Source organism: Dermacentor andersoni, chromosome 1 (assembly GCF_023375885.2).
Source record: "Dermacentor andersoni chromosome 1, qqDerAnde1_hic_scaffold, whole genome shotgun sequence".
Lineage (NCBI taxonomy): Eukaryota > Metazoa > Arthropoda > Arachnida > Ixodida > Ixodidae > Dermacentor > Dermacentor andersoni.
In genome coordinates this window covers 259,897,132-259,920,022 of record NC_092814.1, presented here as the reverse complement: position 1 = coordinate 259,920,022, position 22,891 = coordinate 259,897,132, and the positions used below count along the sequence as shown (strand labels likewise).

At 45.5% G+C, this 22,891-nt stretch overlaps 1 protein-coding gene and 1 long non-coding RNA gene across 3 annotated transcripts in view; one reads left to right on the top strand and one right to left on the bottom strand.

The window, feature by feature from the left end:
* The first annotated feature begins 1,740 nt into the window (after positions 1-1,740).
* Positions 1,741-22,891, top strand: part of Nurf-38 (Inorganic pyrophosphatase Nurf-38) — a 66,304-nt gene continuing 45,153 nt past the window's right edge. For both annotated transcript variants that reach the window (XM_050196564.3, XM_050196563.3), the window contains exons 1-4: positions 1,741-1,991; positions 2,341-2,512; positions 6,090-6,205; positions 8,997-9,116. In XM_050196564.3, coding sequence (XP_050052521.1) covers positions 1,941-1,991; positions 2,341-2,512; positions 6,090-6,205; positions 8,997-9,116 — 459 coding nt within the window. In that variant the 5' untranslated portion in view covers positions 1,741-1,940. The remainder of the gene's footprint in view (positions 1,992-2,340; positions 2,513-6,089; positions 6,206-8,996; positions 9,117-22,891) is intronic.
* LOC140213269 (uncharacterized) lies at positions 3,698-6,039 on the bottom strand. The gene is made up of 2 exons (XR_011890229.1): positions 5,917-6,039; positions 3,698-4,075 (listed from the first exon to the last, which is right to left on the bottom strand). It is a non-coding gene; the product is annotated as an uncharacterized lncRNA (long non-coding RNA).

Below are 22,891 nucleotides of genomic sequence, written 5' to 3'. Positions count from 1 at the left end.
TCGCATTGGCTATAATCAGCGGTCGGCAACAATACAGAACAATAATCAGCGACTCCAAGACGGCTATTAGGAATTTCACAAAGGGCTGGGTCTCCACCGAGGCGGCCAAAATCCTGAACCAGAGAGCAGAAGACTTTAGGAACGGCACAATTACACCCAAATACCTCAAATGGATCCCGGCACATATGGGAGAAGTTACCATGAGTGCCCCTCCCAACCTCAACGAGAAGGCCCACCGAGTCGCGCGAAAACTAACCCACCGCGGCCCGGCCAGTGACGGCCCAACACCCCGCAACTCCCGGGGAAGGGGGAAGGACTGCGGCGGAGGCGATGGAGAAGACGGAGGAGGCGACGACGACGAAGAAGCGATAAAAGACGACAGGGACAGACTGGTCACGTACCACGACATACTGACACACTACACGAAACAAAGAGAAGCATACCCACAACCCCACAAACAACTCGACAGGTCTCAAGAAATAGATTGGAGAAGATTGCAAACCAGAACGTTCCGAAACCCAGTACACTTAAACAGAATAAATTCAACACAATATCCAGACGCTAGCTGCAAGCTCTGCAAACACGAACACGCAGACATGGCACACATCTTGTGGAAGTGCACACAGATCAGTTCAGTATACGTAGAGGACAACATAGAACCGGACCTTCTCGAGGAGCGATGGCTAGGCGCTCTGACTAGCTCAGAACTAAACGACCAATTATGGGCTATCCAGCGGGCCCGGGCAGCGGTGGAAAGGCTATGCCTCACCGCACACAATGCCCGGGTGGCCTGAGCCCGGGCTGGCAACCTCGCAGGTCCTTTTTCCATTAAAGTTTTTTCCGTCCGTCCGTTTTTGCGTTTTACATGCATTTGAATAGGCCGCGTCGGAGTTGGGCCCGAGCTAAAGCTTCCTCTAAGAGGAAGCTTTAGCTCGGGCCCAACTCCGACGCGGCCTATTCAAATGCATGTAAAACGCAAAAACGTTTTTATGAGATAACCCCTGGACCGATTTTGATGAAACTTGTTGCATTTGAAAGAGAAAGTCAAATTCTAGTGACTGTTGGAAGCGGAATTTCGATTTAGGGCTTGAATTTCCTTAAATTGATTTTCAAATATTTGACAGTTTCAAAAAAATGGAAGCACGAAGTTTACAAATTCATAGCTCTGCATCAAGAACTGATATTGCGGTTCTGTAAACGGCATCCATTAGATCATTCAAAGCGGACAAATTCAATATGTCATTTTACATCTTACGTGAATTTGTTACGTCGCTTACAACGGTTTTGCAAAAGTTGTATTTCCTTATGATTAAATATTTTTTATATTCATGTGTAACACATCAATTTTGTCCGCTTTAGATGTGCTATTAGATGCAATTCACAGAATTGTATTATCACGTTTAGTGGTTGAGTTACAGAGTTGTAAACCTGATAGTTTCGTTTCTTGAAAATTTTTGATTTTTGCCAATTTTTAATAAAAAATTGACGAACTAACTCAAAAATTCGAAACCAACAGTCACTAGATATTAAGTTTGTCTTTCAAATGCAACAAACCTCGTCAAATTTGGTGCAGTGGTTGCCGAGAAAAACGAATTCCCCTTTTACATGTATTTAGATAGGAGCACCCGAGCTAAAGCTTCCTCTTAAGCTAGTTGAGCTCCCTCTGAAACATGGAAGGTGGTACATGTGGCGACATCTGGTGCTGCTATTTGCTCTCACGTTGCAATGGCGACGCTTCCTTTCGCACAATTCACTTTAACGGAATGAATATTTCCAACTGTATGGTTACATTGTCAAGAATCACTGGTAATGATGTTGATGTGCACGTTTTGCGAAAGCGTCAGACGCATTCGTTTTCATCTGGCTGAGTGCGTTTCGCCGGCGCTCAAAGTTGACTGAACTGCTGCTGTCTTCACACCAAACATGTTGTGCGCGTGAACATGCTATTGCCAGGCTTCATTGGAATAACCGTGCTTTTATTAGCGTCACAGGTTCGTATGCACGTTTTACATTGACCCAAAACAATTCGCTACGCCGTGCCGCAGCGATGTTTCAGTGCTGTCTGCGTCTATATGTTTCTTCCTGTGTAGTAACAAATGTATCTACATTGGGCCCTTTGAGCAATGAATGGTTCAGCGCAGATAGCGAAACTTGAGGTTTTAGTAAGGCGTGATGTGGTGCAACAGGGAGCATTATTTTCCATTTTCCGACAAACCGGCAAATTGGCGATAAATTATCACAGAGCGAGCGCGAGTGCAACCAAGTACGCGCGTGCATGTAGAAAGTCCGCCGATGCTGGCCACACTGGTCCGCTATTCACATTTTGTGTTTGACCGACAGGTGCCGCTGCTGTGGGAGCCGGCGCTGGAAATGCTTTCACACGTGGGAACGGTCTTTACAACCGGATTACTGCGAGGTGCCACAACCAGGTTGGGGTGCATTTCACGAACCATGGCTTTTTCAACTGTCGAGAGAGGTTCTCCCAACACCTTGGATTACAGGCTGTATTTTCGTAAGTTATTAGTCGCATGCAGTTACATCGTTTTATCCTTGGTGGGTATTTTGCCTGATTTGATAACGCTAGCGTCTGGCATGGCCGTGGACGATTACTTCACTGTGGAACGGGGAAGTCCAAACTCCGCGAACTACAGCATGTATTTCCGTAAGTTAGATAAATGCATGTGAGCACTGTCCGTCTACGCTTGTGATGTCTGATGCTTGATTCCTGCGGTTGTGGATGCTGGAGGTGTTTCTGGAGCTGCTTCGACCTGGTTTCTTGTCCTGCATGTTTGCGGCTGATCCAAAGTTGTACGGTATATATATATATATATATATATATATATATATATATATATATATATATATATATATATATATATATAATGCGCGCGGTCGCCTGCCAATAAAAACGAATATCAGTAGATAGCGGACGACACCAACGCGGCGTTTACAGTCATCGTGAATTGTAAACTGGGTTAGCAGATAGCAACGATATCGCGATTTGGTTTAAAACGAATCGCAATATGGCATTTTTTGTCTGCCGTGTCCAGAAGCTGTGTCTTCAGCTAGTTTGCCCGGCAGCTTTCTTGATATCTTGGCTCGTTTAGTTTTCACGTCCATCGCATTTTGTGGTGTGTTCTTGTTTTATAGACCTGTTCTAGCATTGCGTTTTCTTTCTTTTAATTCTTCTCTATAGAGTTGTGGGACGCACTACGCTGTGCAGGCACCTGAATTGTGTAGCGCCTTATCTCATCTTGCTGTTATATCGCGTTATCTGACGCGCGTTGTTTCGTACGAGCCAACGGGACAGTCATTGTGTCTTGTAAAAGTGGCATGACTTAAAGAGGCACGACTCGATACGCGATGTTACATAGATGCTACATAGCACATTCGAACTTTAGCGTACAATCAAAATAAATAACGCAGTTCTATTCGTGGGCTTACGCCGTTCCCTGTTGAATCAATGGTGCAGGGTCGAAAGATGTATTTCGGGACCTGTAGCATAGCAACGCCTTTGGGTTATGGGTAGCGATATAATTCACGGGAACTTGCGTTGGCGTGTACACATCACCTGACATACAAATGTCATGTGAGCACGACAACCGTAACTTTCAGCTTCAGCGAGTGTTATCAATTTAAAAACAGCTCTAAAAGAAAGTTCGAGTACTTCTGCTTATTTCGTTGTACCATGTTGCAGTTGGAAAATACAAACTTTTCATTTATTATTTTTTCAGGTTCACCGATTTCTGCCCAACATAAAATATACATTGCATGTCTTATACAGCTGGCAGATCACACAGCTCAGTTGAGCTTCATTTCACTGAGCCAACATTTTTCTGTTTTGCTGTGTTTGTACGTTCTGTCGGCTTTTGCTGTTCCCTCGGAACAAACAGCTGCGGTCTGCTGCATATTTCCTCGATGTACAGGTGCTGTCTTATCTGTATGTCCTTTGCCCCTCCATTAAAGGCAATGAAGTTGGCATTCTCTCTTCTGATTCAGCATCCAGTGTTTGGTTGTGGTTATATAAAGTATAATCAAAGAGCACAGATGAAATATGGAGTAAAACAGTAAATATCTGCAGCAAGTTTATAAAGGAAGCATCACAATACAGAAACAACTATTGTTCACATTCCTGTAGAAAATTTTATGTGCTCACGCCAGACAGAGGACGGGACCCTTAAGGCAACTGTTGTTGAACAAGAACTCTGAAGCACCACATAGAAGGAAGCATAATCTTTAGAGAGGACCACATCTCTGGCACATTTGGTGTACTGAAGATGTATTTGGGGGACTAAAGTTGACTTTATCTTTGAATATTACTTACTGCCCGCCATTTACACATACCCCATATTTAATAATTGGTGAAAAGTGCAAAGGCTTCCTAACTAGTGGTCACAGCATTTTTGTTCTTTTTACTTGATATAGAATTGGAAATTATCTGCTATGATTGCACCTCCTGCACCTTGGCTGGTTTTCTCTGTACCAAACTATAAATAATGCTAAATTTGTGTGAGTCGTTAGAATCACATTTAATTGCATTTGCACTACACTGTTGGCAATGATAAAGTTACATGGACAGAGTGAGACAGAAGCGTTGGCACTGCCTTCCAATTTAATTGGAAGAAATCGCACCAAACATGTCCCCTTCATGTGCTGTGTGCACAATTGTGCACATGAAGGTAGTGCATCAAAAGCACTGAATAATATTTTAATTATGTCTAAAACTTCTTGAAGCACTTCTTATTAGGCCTGTACTGCAAGGTTGAATGATAAGTGTGAAGTGTTTTGGTAGAGTGAGCTGGTAGGTAGATGACTGGATGTTTGCCCGCACAGTGTCAGTTTGTCTTCCTGTTGCGGGTTCTTTCATTGTTTTCACAATGTTTTATATCGGGCTCATATTTCAAGTGTCTGGATGGGTGCTTTCCAAATATATTAGAATTAGTTGAGATTCTAATATCTGACTTCCCTGTCAAGAGCTTTAGCATGGAGTACACATACTGTAAACCTGAGAAAACTCGCTGAAGAATTGAAAATTCCTCATTTGCTCTGCAGCTGTGCGGTTCGCATGATTACGAAGGTACAAGAAATGTGATGAAACAAAATTTTCACTGGACAGAATTCATTGGCACCTGAAGGAAATAATTAAAGGACAGTTATTACAGAAAAATGTGTTTATCTAACTTATTTCAAACCCATGACTGTGTGTTCTAACCAGAAAATGCATAAACCAATATGAAAAAAAAAAGTTATGAAAGAGTAAAATACAATGCATACCTGACCATCGACAACTGAGCAATTTTGCACACATTATCAATGTTGCTCTATCATTGATATAGGGAATACAATTTACTTTTCTCTCCAGTAGCCACCATTTCTTCACTTTGTGTTTATGCCTTTTCTGGTTAGAATATGCAGCTGCAATTTGAAGTAAAACAAAAATTCGTGTTTTTCTATGATGACGTGTATTGATGTGCTTTCTTCAATAAAGCTGTAAGTCTACTCATCCTCATCATTTTTGTGTATTTTTTTGTTCATGCGTAGCTTTAGGCAGTTTTACTTAAAGTTGATTTGCCTATACATAACTGGCCTGACACAATATTTTTCTATGTTTAATAGTTCATTGACCAGTTTCTGTCAAGCATCATGCAGACTAAACTCTGAAGATATTTTAGTTGTGGGCATTAGTTCTTAGCCCCCCATCTGCACTTTAGGCAGGTCTGTTGTGATTGTAAGATAGAGGATATGTCTAAATATTTGCTATAGTTTCGCAACGGGGGGGGGGGGTATCTCAGTGTGACTTGAGGTGGTGATGTCAATGAAAAGTCAATGCCACAGTTAAATATCTACCATTCCTGCATCTTTGTGCACTTTGCCTGGAAAGCATTAAGTGCAGACTACTTGCGTATATAAGGATACTGCAGCTCAAGCATATCTTGATGGCATTTTTGCAGTATTTCTTGCTGTTCCTGCAAGTGAAAATTGCCATTATTATTGTTATCAGTGCTGTTTTGAATTGCACTTTTGCCATGGTAACGGCTGATGCTTGTGTAACAGCATATTAAAAAGCTGCTGTTATCACTTCTCTGTAGGCAAGGGAGACCAATACATCTCCCCTTTCCATGATATCCCCATGTTTGCGGATGAGGCCAACCGCATTTACAACATGGTTGTGGAAGTGCCCCGCTGGACAAATGCGAAAATGGAGGTGCGTGCTTTACCTTTGGGGTCTGTTTGATTTGGTTCTTTCATAATTTGTCTTGCTTGTAGTAGTTTCTTGTTGCCAATGGGTGGGACAGAAATTAAGGGCCAGAAGAAGTTGCCCTAAGTTTGGTGTGGCCTCCATTGCGCAAATTTCTGTACTCAGTTTCAGCTGTAGCATACCACGTGAAAAATTTGTGTAGGTGGCATGTTGATGCTCTTCATTACTTGTTCATCTGAAATTACTGCCAAGTTAACCCCTTAGCTGTTTTATTATGTCTAGGCATCTCTAACCAAGAATGTTATTTTTTTTAAATTGCTGATTGTGAGTCTAGTGCTAAAAAGCTGGTCTTTAAGGCGGAAAAATGTAACTGCCCTAGAGTAAATAAAAGTAGCCCACTGTAGTTTGTTGTACACTTTAGTATGTAAAAACCAACTACATGCTAGGAATCAACAAAAATTATGGAGGGAATGTATACAGTCATTTTCAGTCTTCATCACATCAACTGTGCATGCTAACAGTGCATTTGACTAGAAGAGAGCTTTGGCAGTATGTCGTACAGCTCAAAACAAGGGAATATGCAGAGTGGCTTTCTGATGGATTTTATCGACTATCATCAAAACCACCTCATTCTCTAGAAAACACTTGGTATGTTCAAACAATTTAGCTGGTTAGCTTAAAGCAAACTTCTTACAGTGCACGGAAGAAAGAGGAAACAGTAAAGGCTTTGGTGGAACGCTGTTCACAACAATTTCAGTCCACAAATGCACATTTCTGATATCGTGCATCGAGCTTTGCTCATCGTCACTTTCATCTGAGGAGCTGCTCACCTCGGTTGTCATCACGCTTGCCTTTGCTTTCTTAAACAATCTACACCTCGATGTCTGAGCCATTATTGGCTGAAGAAAGTGACGACAAAGAAATGCCCTTTTTTCTGAAAGATGGGTTGGAAATACATGAAACGCCTCCACTGGACGCCATTTTGAAAACACCTGTTGCCACACAAAAAAAGCACTCCGGCTATAGAAAAAAAGGAATTTCCGATGACATACTGCCATCTGCCATCCAAAAAGTAATTAAACTCCAGATGAGCATCTCTCATTGAAAATGCTCAAGGGGTGAACATATGACGCAAGGGTAAGCTGCACTCGTCCTAAATGCTTTGGGGACGTGAAGGGGTGATGAGCAACGCTCCATCAAAACAGCTAAGGGGCTAAACGTGCTCATTGTGAATGCTACCACAGGAGCCTTATGTCATTGCTGCACGCTCTGATAGTATAAGCAAAGGTAGAGCAACATTTGGTGCATAAGAGTTGTCATAGTATTTCTTCTCTTCAGTTGTAGCAAGCATTTCCATTCATTTGTATCTTGCAGGTAACAGCAACCACAAGGAAAGTATGTTGGGAAACTGGGTGCTTGTATTTAAGTATTCTTACACGAAAAATAGTCATTTAGTAAGCGCGTCTTGCAAATCTCCTGCAGGACTTATATACTAGTACTAACATCCTATTGCTGAAGTTTTCAGGTGCAATGCTTGCAAAGTTATCGGATGCAATGAGTCTGTTGTCCCTCAACATGTAGTCATGCTGAGGACTTGTTTTCTTTCACCAATACCTTAAGCAGAGGGAATATGATGGTTGCAGACACATGGCATTCACAAATTTTGACACTGTTGTGGGGACTTGCAAGCTTTACCTTCTTTTCCAAGGCTTTTATTTCATCTGGTAGAGCTTAGACTGAGTAGAAAGCTTCATGCATTCCACTACATTATCCTAATGTCTACTCTCTGTGATCATTTGTCAAATTCTCCAGGTTTTTTTATAAGTGTCATGCTTTCCTGAGGTTAACTTGAGTACATTTACCCATTTCAAATGAGGCTATAACATAAAACCAGTAAGTATATCTGACAAACTGGTGACCACATCAAGATTTGTGATTGTTTCCTTCATCGATAACTTTGATCTTGGAAAGAAAAGTAAAAAGAATAAATGCACTAATAGCAATAATACCAATGCCTGTCGCAGTGCCACTGTGATTGGCCGCTCAGTTTCATTTTTTGTAATATACTTTTGGTTCGGAGTTGTAAAAAATGTGGTTTCCGTTTATCAAGCTTTCTTCCTTTCTTTTTCTTTTTGCATTAGCTTAATGCAAAACCAACCAATCATGAGACTGTTGTTTCATTAAAGTGGCAATTGTGTTTAAGCAATTTCTATTTACCGAGATTGTACTGTATATATGCCACTGAAGTTCAAAGTTGAGGACCATTTTGAGTACAGCAAGAGCATTGATAGCTATAGATTTTTTATGTTGTGTTGCTGTGCCGCGGAAATTGTTCCATGTACAGCAGTGTGAAAAATTTTCCTGTTAGCATCCCAGTAACTGCACTGTAACCAAGATTGGAACTATCTATAGGCTTGAATGTGCTTTGTGTAGATGTACACTCATTATTAGATTTCATGCCATATAAAACAAAATATGCCTGCTTTAATTTAGAACTATCCAGATACTGCTCTGCTGGCTTGATGTTGCTATTATATAACTGCAATATTGTGCGGCACGTGGGTTTATATTTAACCACACAGCATCATTGGAAGTTCTGTTGTACGTCATCCAAGTAACCTGTATCTATACTGTTCTCCAAGTGTGGAGGGTATTATGATGCTGCTTATTTTGGTCTGTTCTGCTCATGCCTCCGTCTCTAAGCAGCCTTCAGCAGCTGACAGCAGCTTAGGGGTTGGTTGTGTAACAGCCCTAACAGGCCCTGTATGATTTGGTTTAATTTTTTTTTTTTTTTCAGATAGCCACCAAGGAGCCCCTGAACCCCATCAAGCAAGATGTCAAGAAAGGGAAGCTACGCTATGTTCACAACTGCTTCCCCCACCACGGTTACATTTGGAACTATGGTGCCATCCCGCAGGTGCTGTGAAGTACAGTGAACTGGTTGATTATGGAAGTTTCACAGCGTCTTCTTGAAGGGGCCTTGAATCAGATTTTGAACAAACAAGTGTGGTGTGTAGAGCACACAGTCACACTAATTCGTGCCCCATATTTCTGTGCTCTGCATGACATGGATGGAGCTGCTCCTCTCCCAAACATAATGTGCAATCTCTTTGATGCTGACACCGATTTTATTTAATGCTCAGGTTACCTTAAACCTTACCTTACACCTTTGTGACACCACAATCATTCACAGTTTCCTACTGTGGATGTTTAATATATGTACATTGAAACCTAATGTATACATTCATTATTTTTCTCCTGATAACTATAGTGATTAATGCTGAAATAACAAATTGACAAACAGCAGTTGCAACTTTTTCATGTCTGGCGCTTTCTGCAATTATCAGGCACTCATGGCACCTGCTTTCATTCTTAGTGAAACAAACAGTTCACCTAGTAGAATAGCACTGATGCTTGGGCAAGTTGGTACGTAGTTCATCTAAATGCTATATGGTGAAAAAAAGACAAGGTCATGAAGACACATGAAATGTACACCACGAGTGCCAACTTTCAACTAAGTTCACCTAGTGGACATTGGCAGCATCTACTTTTGCCTTTACTTGCATTCATAAAAAGGTGTTTCTACGTCTTGCGTGATTACGTACGTCCTGTGGCCATTTGTTCCCATTGGGTGAATACAACTCGAAGGGACCATGAATATTTGTTCGTCTTATCAGACGTTCATCTTATCAGAAGAATAATTGGCAACATGACCAGGTGCATCCAAATATCTTACCTCTAAACAGTAAATGAAGTAGACATAAAACGTGGGAAAATTATATAAAAAGCATTTATTTAGCTGAACTTAATAGAAAACTGTTTTCAAGTGGTACTCTTGCTTGGTTTCATCGAGTTTGTGATGGATCTTTGGCGCTTCTGTACAAATTGGCGAGCAGCTACAAATGACGTCATCTTACCTAATGACCTTAAAAATCCTTCTGTGCCTTCGTGGTGCAGAAAAAAGTTCACTAGGAACACGGTGTCTGCCAGCCGGGAAAACCGAGAATTCTGAGGGATGTTGAATAGTCTGAAAGTACTCAGGGAAAACTTTGGGAATTTATGCTTCTATCAGGGAAAATTAGCTGTAATTTCATTGCAAGGGAACGAAACTCGCACTAACGCTGGCTCGAGTGACAGCAATCATAACGAATCGTCTTTGACGCCATTTCATCGGCAGGAAGACTTGCCAGTGTACAGTCAATGACTGATTTTCCGGACACCCGATTTTTGGGACATGCCCGATAATTCGGATGACTTCGTGGCACCGCCACGCGCCCCGTAGAGTCAGTGCATAAGCACGTATGAAATTTTGGACGCAAGAACCCTTCTCCATCCGATTTTCGCAACTTCTTGCCATGATTGCAGGTCCGAAACGGCATTAATCAAAGCCACCACCGCCGCCATTTTGATTATCTCGCCGCTTTGAACCGGTGCTATCTCGTGCAGGTCCGCTGGCAGCCGTAGCCACTACCGCAGCAACGCTAGGCCTAGCTACTTCGATGTTCGCTACTGTTGGCAATGCGCCGCTGTTAGGTGCTGACTCAGCCTTTGTTATACTCAAATGGTATTGAGGCTTGGAAAGCACGACACGTTAAATTATGCCGGTTCTCAAAATTAAGCTTCGCCACAATACAGCAATGCTACGCGGCGAAGCATGTGCAAAGTTTTGCGGTGAAGTTTAATAAGTGGGGGAAGGGGCAATTGTCACGGGACCCAGTGTGTATTCCTTAATTATACACGCGTGCGCCTGCCATCTCCTGTCCCAGAAGGAGCACTAATAAGTGTACTGGCAGGCCTTCAGAGCTTTTTGGGATGTGCCTGTGGCGATTTGAGCCGTTAAGGGCAGTAAAAGACATGCATTCATTTTTTCGAACTGTCCGATTTTTCTTATGTTTTTGCGACCCCTAGGGAGTCAGAAAAATCGGGCTTTTACTGTACAACTGACCAAGAGGATGCTTCAAACGGTCCGTGGGGTGAACGTGCAGCAGGAGGAGGTCGAGAACAGAAAGGACCAACGCATTGAGGAATGAACTGGAAAGAAAATGTGCCACCGCTTTTTTGAAGGAGCTTGAGCTCAAAAAGCAAAGTATTGGCTAACGCCTAGATGCAGGTGTACCTCATCCAAACCTAAATAAGCTCTTTAAAGCAGTGAAACGCAACACAGGTGTTGTGCGCGGGCTGAGAGTATTTCGGGACAGTCGAGGTTGACTTTCCAGCTGCAGAGAGAGAATCTTACTTATGACAAAGTTTGGGCCTCATACCAATGAGCTTGCTATCATTTGATAGAAATAGCTCATATTCGAAAATATTTGCTTCTGTATCCTCGGTATGCATCTCTTTCTATTCGTATTGAAACTGTTCGGCTCGATTTGCAATGGGCTTTAGCATTTTTCTTCGAAGATATTTGATTCGCTGTGTATTTTACTAACCCCTCCCTTCTGTTTTCTTTTGAATAAGATAAACACTACTTCTTACTATACAAACTGGATTACATTGTTTTTTTTATTCTCAACATGCTTACTAGAGAGTGCCAGCATCGGGCGACACTGTGTCAGCCCGTCTTGACATAAAACAAAGTTCTGTGTCACTCAAGGAATTTTGAAAAGACACTCAGGGAAAACCTGGAAAACTCAGGAAATTTGGAAATGTCAGCTTGGTAGACACCTTGTAGGAGGCTAAAGAAGGCATTTGCTGCCTCGCAGGTCATTAGTGCAGGCTCCGAGCTAGCACAAGTACGAAGGAGCACGCGGCAAAGCAACATGACCTAGAGGAAAGTCTAGCTGACGTTGAGCGAAGTGGGGAAGGAGAAACGAGGCAAAGCATTGCGGAGGAAGAAGGTAGGCAGAGGTATGTTGGGTTGACCTCCTCTGGCAGTTGCTACAGGTTTCGTTTGCGATACGAACATACTGGGTTCGTCTCAGGATAACCTCGTCCTCGTGTGCCGTACGCTTTGTGTGCGAGTGAAAGCATGCGACGGTGAGCCAACGATGGTGGCTCAATCTTGCGTGTGCGAAAGAGGAAACGGTAAAGCCCCCGGAGGGGGGGAAAGCAAACCGTCTTCCATCGTGTGCATGGCACCAGGGAGGGGAGGTACATCGGTTGCGCGGGCTTTATTTTGAATTCAATCTACTTTGGGGGCACAGTCTAGGTGGGCCGATGGCTTGTAGCTTTGTGTATGCTGTGTTCTCGCCACTCAGTTTGCGTTGAAGTGATGGACAGCACGAAGGTCGCTTCGCTCGCTGCTGCCGCGATTCCTCACGCCAGCGTTTTGACACCGAGCATCCGCGGTCATAAAGTGTAGTGTGTTCATGTTTGCCTGTGTGCGCTGACACCATGCTTGTTAATTTAGCAAATGTTTACAAGGGGACGTTCTACTCTGCCGGCTACTGTGTATGGCGCGGCCATGCAAGCCCCGTCTTGATTGAATAGGATCTGTCATGCGGACAGTCCAGACACACTGAGGGCCAATAGCTTCGTATGCATATAGCACCAATGCGCTTGCGCGTCACCCGGATTCACGAAGTGAGACGTCACTGTCGCTTTTTGTTTCCTCTTGTTTTCACCTCTGCCCACGGACTTTGCACATCGTCCGTGGACCCCCGGGTACAGTGCATCGAGGCACTTGGAGGATTGGTAATGCTGGCGGTCACTCCGAATGTTCATTTTAACCAAAGAGCATGTCTGAGGCAGTTCGTCTTAAGCAGATTTTATTTGCATTGAGTCTATAGAAAACCAAACAAATGTTCCCATGTTGGTTATATGTGAGAATTCGGCTTAACCAAATTCATCTTAACGAGAGTTCACTGTATAACCAACTCCAGAGGCAAAACTCCCCATAGCGCATATGCATTGAAATCGGAAACCACAAGGGCGCCGCAATGTTGCTACTCCGGGCAGACGTGCAGGCACTGATAACGATATGTGATTCAGACGAGGCGTGCAATTAACACGATCCCGAACCTCTCTCGGTATGGTAATGACATCTAGTTCATGTGTCTCGGTTATTTAGCTATCGTTTATAGCCATTGGGTATTTCTCAGAAATATATGGAATGAACTTTACATGTTGTCCATATGTATGTGCTACGTGTAAATGCTTGTTTTTGCATCCTGTTCTGATTATTTTTTGCATTACAATGTCGAGAAGTAGCAACATGTCTGCGGTTACCACTTTTCTCGCCCAGCTTTTCCTCTAGAGTCAATATGTTACCTCTATTTGTTCCACAAAGCGAGGGCAATGAGAAGAGGCAGTGCATATCACAGTACAGTCGCCGACCGATTTTCCGGACTCCAAAAATTCGGACATGCCCGATTATTCGGTCAGCTTCGCGGCACCGCCATTCTCCCCATAGACCATAATGTATAACAACTGCCGAAAGTTCGGACACCTTGCAACCCCTCGTCTGATTTTTCGGACACTCCTTGAGCCAACTCGATCGAGGGCATCATGCACAGACTCTGACCGGCGCATAGTTCGACTTGCTGAACGCCATTTTTGTTTTGAACGGAGCCTCCTTGCTGCCCCACGAAGTGGCGCTACTGGAAATCACCGCTCATCATCATCGTTTCTGCCTGGTTCGATAGAGTGGTCGTACAGCAGTTCCGGTTTCAGCTTAGTAAGCCATGTCAAGACAATCCAGCAGCTGATTTCTTTCTTTCGCGCACGACGCTGCGAGCAGCACGTTTTTCGTTTGTGCGACTGGTGTCGGCACGGTGGTGTTTGCGTTGTGTGCTGTATCGAGGTTTCGGTGATCCAACGCGGCGTACGGAAACATCGCGTCAAGTGTCTAATGGCGCCGACAGTGCCCGCGCAGACTGCGCTGGGGAATGCCGGCTAGCGGGTGCCGGGAGGCCTAAGATTTGTTGCCTTCCGATGTGCTCCCTACTGACGCGGAAAATATTCTGCCGAGACCTGCGCAGTGGTTGCATTGCGATTCCGGACACCGTCTCATTTGACAGTTTCACAAGTGCTGACATTGCTGTACTGACATGCGCAGAACTCGACGACGGCGAGATCGTTCGTCAGGTTTCTGCTGCTCCGCCGGACGAGTACTCTGAGTCGGAAGATGACGCACCATGTGCTACGCTGCCGTCGCATGCGGAGCGTGCACAAGCAGTGACTGTGCTTTCAGCCGCCTATAGTGACCGTACAACCCTCTCCGAGATTCAGGCTTATCTGATTGCGCGTAAACTGAACAGCGTGCAACGGCGCATTCACGATTTCTTCAAGCCTACTGCCGAGCCCGAATAAGTGCGTGCAAATAAAGGATTTCATTTTTTTTTTCTTAATCTGCTTTTTCGGACACCTGTTTATTCGGACATTTCCGCAGTCCCCGTGAGGTCCGAATAAACGGTCGGCGACTGTACTTGTCATTTACTGGAAGTGGAGGATTTCAGCATGTGACAAAAAACAGACAGGACTGGGTCACCACAATTGGCATGGCGCTCACTCGGACCAGCATCTCTCCTCCCCTTTCTGTCGGTGCATACAACAGTGAATGCACCGACATACCTGACCTCTTCAAATTGGCTGGAACTATGCTAGTACCTTCTCTAACCAAAATAATTGGTGAGAGGGTGCTCACTGAAAAAAATTATGCTGCAACTGCCATAGTAAGACACAATTTCATTCTCAAACTAATGAAAACTCATGTGTATGATGCCTTGGAAGAAATATTTTTGTGCTGGCTGAGATTTATTAAATGCTCTTTCATCGGTAAGTGCTTAACTGCAGTGATGGTTCTCCTCATGAGCGAAGTTCCAGATGACATCATATGACGATGCTATAGGACAAGTGTCATACATGGATTGCACATTCAAATTTAGTGTCGCCTTGAGCATTTGCACTTCAGCTACCCGAGTGTTACTTTGGGCGGCGCATTGCTACATAAGAAAGAAAAACGCCCTTTAATGGCAGTGGGTAAATCAGTTGGCACAACATTACAGAATCTTGTTAATTCGAGGTTCATGGGGACCGGAAACGTCTTTGAACTAAGGATAGCCTCTTTAAAGCAATTGTGAGGTACAGCGTACAAAACTGTCAGTGGGCTTGCATTGAGAGTCTAACTTTCCTCCATTGCCGCATGACGACATGTGCCAGAAGAAGCCTAGGTACCATACGAAGTTCAATTATGCCTCATGTGCCATTTGTTGTGGGTGCTAAGGAAAATATGTGAGGGTGAGCCAAGAAGGATGGTGGCTTGATGTGCACTGGCCTCCCGCATGTCCCATGTTGGAGCTGACGTGTTCAAGTGTGCTAGGGGCTCCTTCCTGCTCATTTAAGCTGGCTGGCAAAGGAGGGCGTGCTGCTCTGCTTTGTCCGGCTAGGCCTCGGCTTCTCGCGTGTCTTTCCGCGTCATTATTATGGCATGCGGTGTTACGATAGCTAGTGATGCATACAACCTTTGACTTTGGCTCAGGTTTATCAGAAAAGAGGATCATGGAGTGAGAAATCTTGTTCGAAATAACCGTTGCACGGTATGTGGAGTTGAATTAACGGGAGTCTTTCTCTATTCAATTACATAGAACTTTGCCAGGACCAGCGGAACAGTTCGAATTATCCGTCAGTTTGAATTAAGAGATTTCAAACTATTGGCACTTCACAGAATTTGTTATTTTAAGCAATGTCTGCAAAATAGTGTGCTATAGCTAGAAACAGAATTTAGAATAAACATAGGTGCAAATGAAGTACAGTCAACGACCGATTTTTCGGACCCTCTAGGGAACGTAAAAATGTCAGAAAATTCAGGCAGTCCGAAAAAATGAATGCATGCAGAAAAACCCACCTTTTTTCTTTTTTTCTCAGCTCTAGAGGTAAAGGGCGAAGTACCAGGCTTCCAAAACCCTGCCAAAGCATCAATGAACATGCTATAAAAAGAGGCGTTCAAAAACTCTGTATGCAGCCGACTGCCGGTTTATTATGTACATGTGCATCGTCGGGCAGCCAGTGTTATTGCTGCACTGTCTTGAAGAACTTGTTGATTGTTGTTTGGACGGCATTCCGGTTGCATGCGATCATATTCGCCTCGATCTGAGCAAGGGTCATGTCAGCACTGTACACTGATGAAAGAGTCAACAGTGCTCGCGTCAACTCGGCGCTTGTAGGCGGCGCGGGCATTGGCTCCTCATTTTCAACATCGGAGTCTTCTGAATCCCCCACAACCTGATGGACTATTCCCTCTTCAGTCAGTTCTGCGCAGCAAAGTTGAGCTCGTTGTCAGCGTCAACAAACTGTTCAAAAGTTATTTCCGTGGGTACGGTACTGCTTTCCGCGCTTCGATGCCATCGGTGAGGACGACGAAGACGGAGTGGGGGCCATCGAAGGCAAGCGAAATCCTCAAGTTGTGAACAGTGGAGTTCGCTGACGAGCGTCGAAGCACCCAGGCTTAGCGTCGCAGAGCACACTTGACCAACGCCTCCTTTTGACTTGACACAACAGCACAACCACGCACCACGCTAGCCAAAACATGGTCTGCGCAAACAAACGAAATAGCGCCACAGAACACCTATGATAGCGCCGCTCCGGAAACTGCGTCGGAGGCGGAAGTGCGGCCATTTGCGGCGATGACCTTAGCCAGCGTGGCCAGACCAAATCGGTGTGTGACGGCTAGATTCGGCTAGTTGTGGTTCAAAGCGGTGATATGCTTCGGCTGCAAGTCGATTTCTTTCGCAAGGGCACTGCGCAAGAAGCCAAAGGACCTTCCGTCGCGTCAAAAAGTCAGGAAAATTGGGCGGCGGGGGGTTCGAGCGTCCGAAACTTCAGATATCCTTATACAGTGAAACCTCGTTAAACCGTAGTTGGCCGGAGCTCGGAAGAACTACGTACTAAACGGTAGTACTGTTTAACCGAAATAGCATGAGATCGCCCACTTACCTGTCGAAAACGGAACTCTGAGAGAGTGCAATGAAAGAAGAAAAAAACATGCAGTATTTATTCACTTCGCGCAACAAAAGTGTCATTTTCGTTTGATGCCGCAGCGGCCTAGCACGACGACAGCGGCCTCAAACTTACTGAAGCTGCATGCCAGCTTTTCAGCCAGCCCCCTCTTCTCGGCAGACACTAGCATGGCAGATTCCTCGTTGGCATTACGTATTCTCCGTGCACGCGCGCAGTAGTGCTGCAGAAGTCCCGGGGGCGCATTTTCATTGCTGGGTGCCGGAGTTTGGAATACTTTTCGTTTGGAATAGAGTTACGTTATCGTGCCCCTGTTCTCGTCGCGACGATTGCATTCATTAGGCTGACGTAACGCATAGCTTCTGCCACTGTCGGGCCTGAATCGCCCGTGCTGTCGCTTTCTGTGTCGTCCTTATCACTGTCGCTAGGCGACACTTCGGCAACAACAGAGGCAACGATGGCGAAAAGTCTAACCTCGTAGCCGACATGTCTTCGCGATCGCAGCAGTGCTGCCGAGCAACTTCTTCACATTCCAAATGCGATATACCGTAGTCAACGGCAGATCCTTGTCGCATGCCAGTGCCGACTTCTTTGTGTCACGTTCGATAGCACGGACGATGTCTAATTTTTCTTCTATGCTGAGCACCCGGCGTCTTTTTTATCCGAGCTTCTGAATGACGCGAGTCCTCGCTTCCACGACGCCATAACGCTCTCTGGCACGGCGTCGAAATGATGCTTATGTTGATGTGGCTTCACGCGCAAACGCACAGGGCGCTTGGAGGCCGTTGTTCCGATCTCTGAGGTGGCTTGTTGTTCTGCCGGGCCGCCTGATGGAGACGATACACTGCCGTGTTTGCGTGATGAAAAGTTGAAACGCTGCGTTTTAACTGATGCGTACGCAGTAAGCTGGTACGGTTTATGCGGATACAAAACACATTATGTTCAATGGCCGCTGAGTCGGGGATTTGACTTTACTACTTTTAAGACGAAACTACTGTTTAAGCGGGTACGGTCTAACGAGGTTTTACTGTACATTGATTCTATGGGGCTCGTGGCGGTGCCGCGAAGATGTCCGAAATATCAGGCATGTCCGAAAATTCAGTTGTTGACTGTAATTCATTTCAACCTCATAAACATCATTGATCATCACGAGCCAAGACAGAACAGCAGCATCGCATCCAAGCCGAGCAGGGGAAAAAAATCTTGGATTCCGTTCAGAATGGCACGGGAAGAGATCACAAGCATTTGGAGCGTGTTATGGCAGCACTTTAGGACTGTGCACTGAGCAATGGAACAAAAAAATCTGGGGCGTAATGTTGAGAAACAGGAAGACAGCGGTGTGGATTGGAGAGCAAACAGGGGTAGCCTATATGCTAGTTGACATTAAGAGGAAAGAATGGAGCTGGGCAGGCCATGTAATGCATAGGGTAGATTACTGGTGGACCATTAGAGTTACAGAATGGATGCCAAGGGAAAATAATTGCAGCCAAGGATGCCAGAGAATTAGATATTGTGATGAAATGAGGAAATTCGCAGGCATAACTTGTAATCAGCTAGCACAAGGTAGGGGTAATTGGAGACCACTGGCAGAGACCTTCGTCCTTGTCAGTGGGCGTAAAAATAGGCTGCTGATGATGGCAGCGCTTATTTCACTTGCTGGCAAGTGCACTCCACGTGAAGTGTCATTAAACCTGACTGTCTGACAGCCTGCGAATGACACTTAAGGCAGAGTGCACTCACTCAAAGTGACACTAAATTTGCCCGCGTGACCCAGGTACAGTCAAACCTCGATATATTGAACACGGATATATAGAATTATTGTGTATATCGAACACTTTCTGTATCACCTGGAAAATCGCATGTATATTAAATTTTTTCTTTCGAACGGGAAGAGTGGGATAAAGCTCTACGCAGCTTGGACCTTGAAGCACAGGTCTTGGCTGTCCATCAGGCCCTCGACGCGGCGGAGGGGCATGGCCTCTCTGTCTCGACTTGGGAGCAGCTCACGGCATGCTAATCGTGCGCACTGAGGGACCTCAAGAAAGTTATTCATCCATCCATCCATCAAACTGGGTCGGACGTGAAGTGTATATATCGAACTCTGCCACCCTAGACCACATGCGCTCTGTTGACAGGCGGTGAGCTTTCCCACAATACTCTTGAAGCTAGAGGTGGCGCGATGGGCGTTCCCGACTGCTGCACACTCTAGCTGCACACATGGATCGCGCCAAGGGTGCCATTTGAACGTAGCGGCACACACATGTGGCGGCTTGGCTAGTTCGACAACGTCAATGACGTATTGCATTTGCCGCACTGACTCCTCCTCGGTGCTGCGCTCTGCGCCTGCTGCGCCTCGCGAGCAATGGCGGTTTGCATCTGCAAAGACTTGCGACAGCACGGGCTCACTGGGCTCACTCACAGACGCCTTGGCAGATGCCACTTCATACTTTCTTATTAACAGTGTTTCAAAATGATTCGAATGACAGACGTGGAGATTGCAGCAGAAACAGCGCCCAAATGAAGACGCTGCCGAGGTTGATCCCACAAGCACTGATGTTGCCCCGCTCCCGACTTCAACTGAGGCTGTAGCTGCTTTGGCCCTTCTACGGCGCTAGTGGCCTGTCGCTTGTAAATCTTTTAAGACTATGTTGAGGACTCCGTGTTTAAGCATGCGGCTGCCAATAAGAAGCAGGCTACACTGTTGCAGTACTTTCAGCCAAATAAATAAATACTTTGTGTGAAGCTTTAAGTGAGTATCTACTGCGCCACGATTGGGGCATGATTGGGGATCGTTGTTCGGAGCACGCATTTGATTGCGCCACGCGCGATTGGCCTAGACCGCGCCGACTTTGCGCGGCTGACGAAATAGGTGTGGCTTAGGCCAACCGCGTGCGGCGCAATCGACCGCGCACTCTGAACAACGATCCCTGATCGCACCCTTTGTTCATTGATTGATTTGCAGGAGTTTTTGACGCGTTATTTATGTGATTTTATATAGCGAATTCTGGCTATATCGAACTATTTTGCCGTCACCGAGCTGTTTGATATATTGAAGTTCGACTGTATTAGTATCAAGGTTTCTGTGGCAAATGCCTTTAGCAAGGAATTATTGTTCATCTGCCAGCTAGTGATGTATGGACCAGCAAGAACCAACTATTTTCACTATAACAGCATCCATCTAAAAGCAACTTTTCATTTTCTGCTGTTGACACTGTTGTTAATAATTTAACAAAACCTGGAGTCCTCCACTACAACATGCCTCATAACCAGATCGTGGTTTTGGCACGTAAAACCACAGAATTTAATCTTTTTTAAGGATTATAAAATTTCTAATGTTCAGTTTCAGCTATGCATAGTACAGAGTCGGTAGCTGATGTGTCACGTGTCTTGGAAGTTCTGTGAACGAACAGAGCCATGATGAAGCTCTCCATTGCTTGTTTTTTTAGATGCTGCATCATGTTGCTTTGTATCTAATATAATGACATTACCAATGTATCTTGGGACCACACAAGGACCTGCCTCGACCCGCCGTGGCGGCTTAGCGGCTGTGGTGTTGGGCTGCTAAGCACAAGGTTGCGGGATCAAATCCCAGCTGCCGCGGTCGCGTTTTGATGGGGGTGAAATGCAAAAACGCTGATGTCCCATGCTATGAGGGCATGTTATAGATCACCTGGTGGTCACAATTAATCCGGAGTCCCCCATTACAGCATGCCTCATAATCAAATCGTGGTTTTTGCATGTAAAACCCCAGAATTTAATTCGATTCAAGCACGTCCCTCATGCAGAAAGAAGTATGCAAGGCCTTAATAATGTTGCCTGTGCCATTGGCATAGTGTGTCAAATCTTGCTCACATGCAGAAAAGTCTATATTAGCCAAATGGGCTGATGGATCTGCAACCAATCACATGAATATGACCTGGTCTCGTACTCAGGCATTGACCTGTCAGCCTGTATGATCAATACAGATCAGGAGTTTGATAATAATACGGCTGTGTCATATTTACCAGTGAATTGTCAGTCCTGCACCTGTGAGCTGGCTTCCTAGGATCTGAATTCTGAGCAAGAGTCGTGACACACTTGTGCACGAGTTAGTGGAGTTAGTTAGTGGTATTTACTTGCATAATGATCGCACTCGCATAATGATCGCACCCCTGAATTTTGTCGTCAAAATTAGATTTTTTTTCTTTCTCGTGTAATGATTACACCCCGAACTTGCCGCAGCGATATGTAGTGTGCCAAGTCTAGCTAATGATGATCACGCTTATCATCTGTCGAATGCTACGCGAACGACTCTTCAAGACATACCAAGCTGTCTGCACGCATCAAACATTCTTAAGCAGATGCCCCATTTTATTCCTTTCATCACTTTCCACACTTCCATGAAAAAAAAAAAAATTACAACCAAACTTGCCTTGGCTTTATTATTTCTAGGCTTTATAACGGTTGTGGTCAACAACAACAACAAAAGAGGTGCCTTTCGATTCTTCTCGTCTGCACTCATGGGCACGAAACAAATCGCGAGCGGCAACGATAGTAGCCACGTTTACACTGATACGTTAGAAGTGTACCCTATTCATATGCCGACGCTTATAACACAGCTAAGATATTGTTACGTGAAGCTGAAGCCGAATACTATTTACAATTTATTTACAGGGAAGCTCACGGAGGCCAAAATGGCGACGCTATATCAAAACGGGCACACACGTCGTCTTCGTCCTCGTCAGTGCAGCCACACTGTGGCGGCTGTTCCGTAGCATCATCGCGGTGAAAGGTGTGTGGTATGGTTTTAGTCTTGCCACGTGAACGATGTCACTTGCAGCTGATGATGACGCTGAGAGATCGGCGGGGATGATTTCATACGTGACATCGGTCACTTGTCGTACCACCCACACGGTAAGGGCCAGTGTCGCGCGACAGTAGCTTTTCGGAAAGTCCCACGCGTCGAACGGGTGACCAGAGAAGCACCAGAGAAACCGGAGAAAAGTGCACGTCACGATGGTGGCAATCATAGAGGCATCTCTGATGCTGCTGTGAGGCCTCGAGACGGGTGCGGGCGAGCTGGCGCGCGTGGTCGGCGTGTGCGATCGCGTCGCGGGCATATTCAGTGGCGGAACGTGTGGCCGAGGGCAGCAAAGTGTCCAAGGGCAACACGGGTTCTCGGCCATATGGGAGATAGAATGGTGAATAGCCGGCGGTGTCGTGACGCGATGAATTATACGCGAATGTCACATATGGTAAGTGAAGATCCCAGTCGTGGTGGTCGGTCGCAACGTACTTCGAAAGCATGTCGGTGATGGTCCGGTTGAGGCGCTCCGTGAGGCCGTTGGTCTGTGGGTGGTAGGACGTGCTGAACTTGTGCTTTGTCGAGCAGGAGCGGAGGATGTCCTCGATGACTGCCGACAGAAAGCTGCGGCCACGGTCAGTGAGTAATTGGCGCGGAGCACCATGCACTAAAATGATGTCATAGAGCAGAAAGTCAGCAACGTCAGTAGCGCAACTTGTCGGGAGGGCTCTGGTGATTGCGTACCGCATAGCATAATCGGTAGCGACGGCGACCCATTTATTTCCGGAGCCCGAGAGAGGAAATGGTGCAAGAAGGTCTAGACCAACGCGGAAAAAGGGTTCGGGTGGGATGTCGATTGGCTGGAGACATCCAGCTGGAGGTGTGGAGGGCCTCTTCTGGCGCTGACAGGGCTCACAAGCGGCAACGTAGCGCCGCACGGAGCGGGCGAGACCCGGCCAAAAGAATCGACGGCGTACACGGTCGTATGTGCGCGAGACGCTCAAGTGTCCAGCCAA